Source organism: Gekko japonicus, unplaced genomic scaffold, assembly GCF_001447785.1.
Source record: "Gekko japonicus isolate JY-2015 unplaced genomic scaffold, Gekko_japonicus_V1.1 scaffold90, whole genome shotgun sequence".
Lineage (NCBI taxonomy): Eukaryota > Metazoa > Chordata > Lepidosauria > Squamata > Gekkonidae > Gekko > Gekko japonicus.
This window is the reverse complement of record NW_015166421.1, coordinates 478,109-479,790: the sequence shown is the minus strand read 5'-3', so window position 1 is coordinate 479,790 and position 1,682 is coordinate 478,109. Positions and strand designations below refer to the sequence as shown.

The following is a 1,682-nucleotide window of genomic DNA, read 5'->3' as shown; positions in this document are numbered from 1 at the left end:
AAAAAAAGATATTACAGGATTGGGAAAGGTGAAAAAAATGGGAAAGGTGAAAAAAAGGGCAACTAAAATTACTAAAGGGATAGAACACTTTCCCTATGAAGAAAGGTTAAAGAGGTTAGGGCTCTTTAGCTTAGAGAAATGATGACTGAGGGGTGACATGATAAAGGTTTACTAAATTATGCATGGGATAGAGAAGGTAGAGAAAGAAGTACTTTTCTCCCTTTCTCGCAATACAAGAACTTGTGGGCACTCAATGAAATTGATGAGCAGTAAGTTTAGAACAGATAAAAGGAAGTATACCAGGTATAGGTGGAACACTGTCTGGGGCACTGATGTTCTGTATTCGTGATGCTTGGGAGGCCACAGTGGGTGGGAGGGCTTCTGGAGTTCTGCCCCCACTGGTGGACCTCCTGGTGACATCTGGGTTTGGGCTACTGTGTGACACAAAGTGGTGGACTGGATGGGCCATTGGCTTGATCCAGCACAGCTTATGTTTCTTGTGTACATCTTCTGCGAGCAAATTCCACATTTTAATCACTCTCTGTGTAAAGTAGTATTTCCTTTTGTCCGTCTTGAACCTACTGCCCATCGGTTTCATTGGGTGCCCTCAAGTTCTAGTATTTTGGAAGAGGGAGGAAGATTTCTCTTGGTTAACTTTCTCCATCCCATGCATAATTTTATAACCTCTATCATGTCCCCCCTCAGTAGTCTTTTCTAAACTGAAAAGTCCCAGATTCTTCAGTCTTACCCATAGAGAAAGTGCTTCAGCCCCCTAATCATCTTGGGTCCATGGAAGAAATGGAATCAAAATGGCAACCTTGACTTGCTAAAGTTTGAGAAGCAGTGGAGTAGTCTGTATGGGACTAGGAGAAACAGTGGTATTACTTGGTATAAAGCAGCTTCATATGTTCATAATTCCCTAAAGCGTATACACTTTCTGAAGCATCTGGTTAGCCACGGGGGAAACAGGATGCTGGATTAGATGAACCTTTGTTCTGATCCAGCAGGGCTCTTATGATCTTTATATGTTTTGGAAAGGGAAAAAAAGAAGTATTAAATGAGTCTGTAAGGGATGCGGACTGTAACATTTGCAGTGCCATCCTAAGCAGAGCGCACTCCTTTAAGTCCACGGGCTTAGAACGGTGTAAGGATGACACTGCCAGTGTCTTTATGTATGATTATGGCAAAAAGAAAACCTTGTTGAAAACTTAGTCATTTCTCTTTGGCAATAACTTAAGTTATCACCAAGCAAAATGATCGTGCTGTTGAATAGCTGTCTCTTTACATGGTGATATTATGTTGAAAAACTCAAAACAATCTAGCATTGTCCTTGCATGGCATTTTCAGCATCCTTTGAATCCTAGTGATTGTAACCAACCTCTGGATAGAAGTATTTCATCTGAACTGAGAGCTCATTCATCTGGGATTGGTAGGAAATCCCCATTGTGTGACATGCCCTTTCTTTTGTATTTTTTAGGAAATGACAATAGTGAAGCCCTTCCCGAGTCGATCCCATCTGCTCCTGGGACGCTGCCCCATTTTATGCAAGAGCCGGATGACGCATACATAATTAAAAGCAATCCTATTGTGTTGCGCTGCAAAGCCGTGCCTGCCATGCAGATCTTTTTCAAGTGCAATGGGGAATGGGTCCACCAGAACGAGCACATCTCAGAAGAGAGCAT

The 1,682-nt window shown here is 42.3% G+C and overlaps 1 protein-coding gene across 1 annotated transcript in view; it reads left to right on the top strand.

Annotated features, from left to right (window-relative positions):
* The first annotated feature begins 1,452 nt into the window (after positions 1 to 1,452).
* UNC5D (unc-5 netrin receptor D) overlaps positions 1,453 to 1,682 on the top strand; it is a 296,399-nt gene continuing 296,169 nt past the window's right edge. Inside the window, exon 1 of the mRNA XM_015411680.1 lies at positions 1,453 to 1,678. Coding sequence (XP_015267166.1) covers positions 1,453 to 1,678 — 226 coding nt within the window. The remainder of the gene's footprint in view (positions 1,679 to 1,682) is intronic.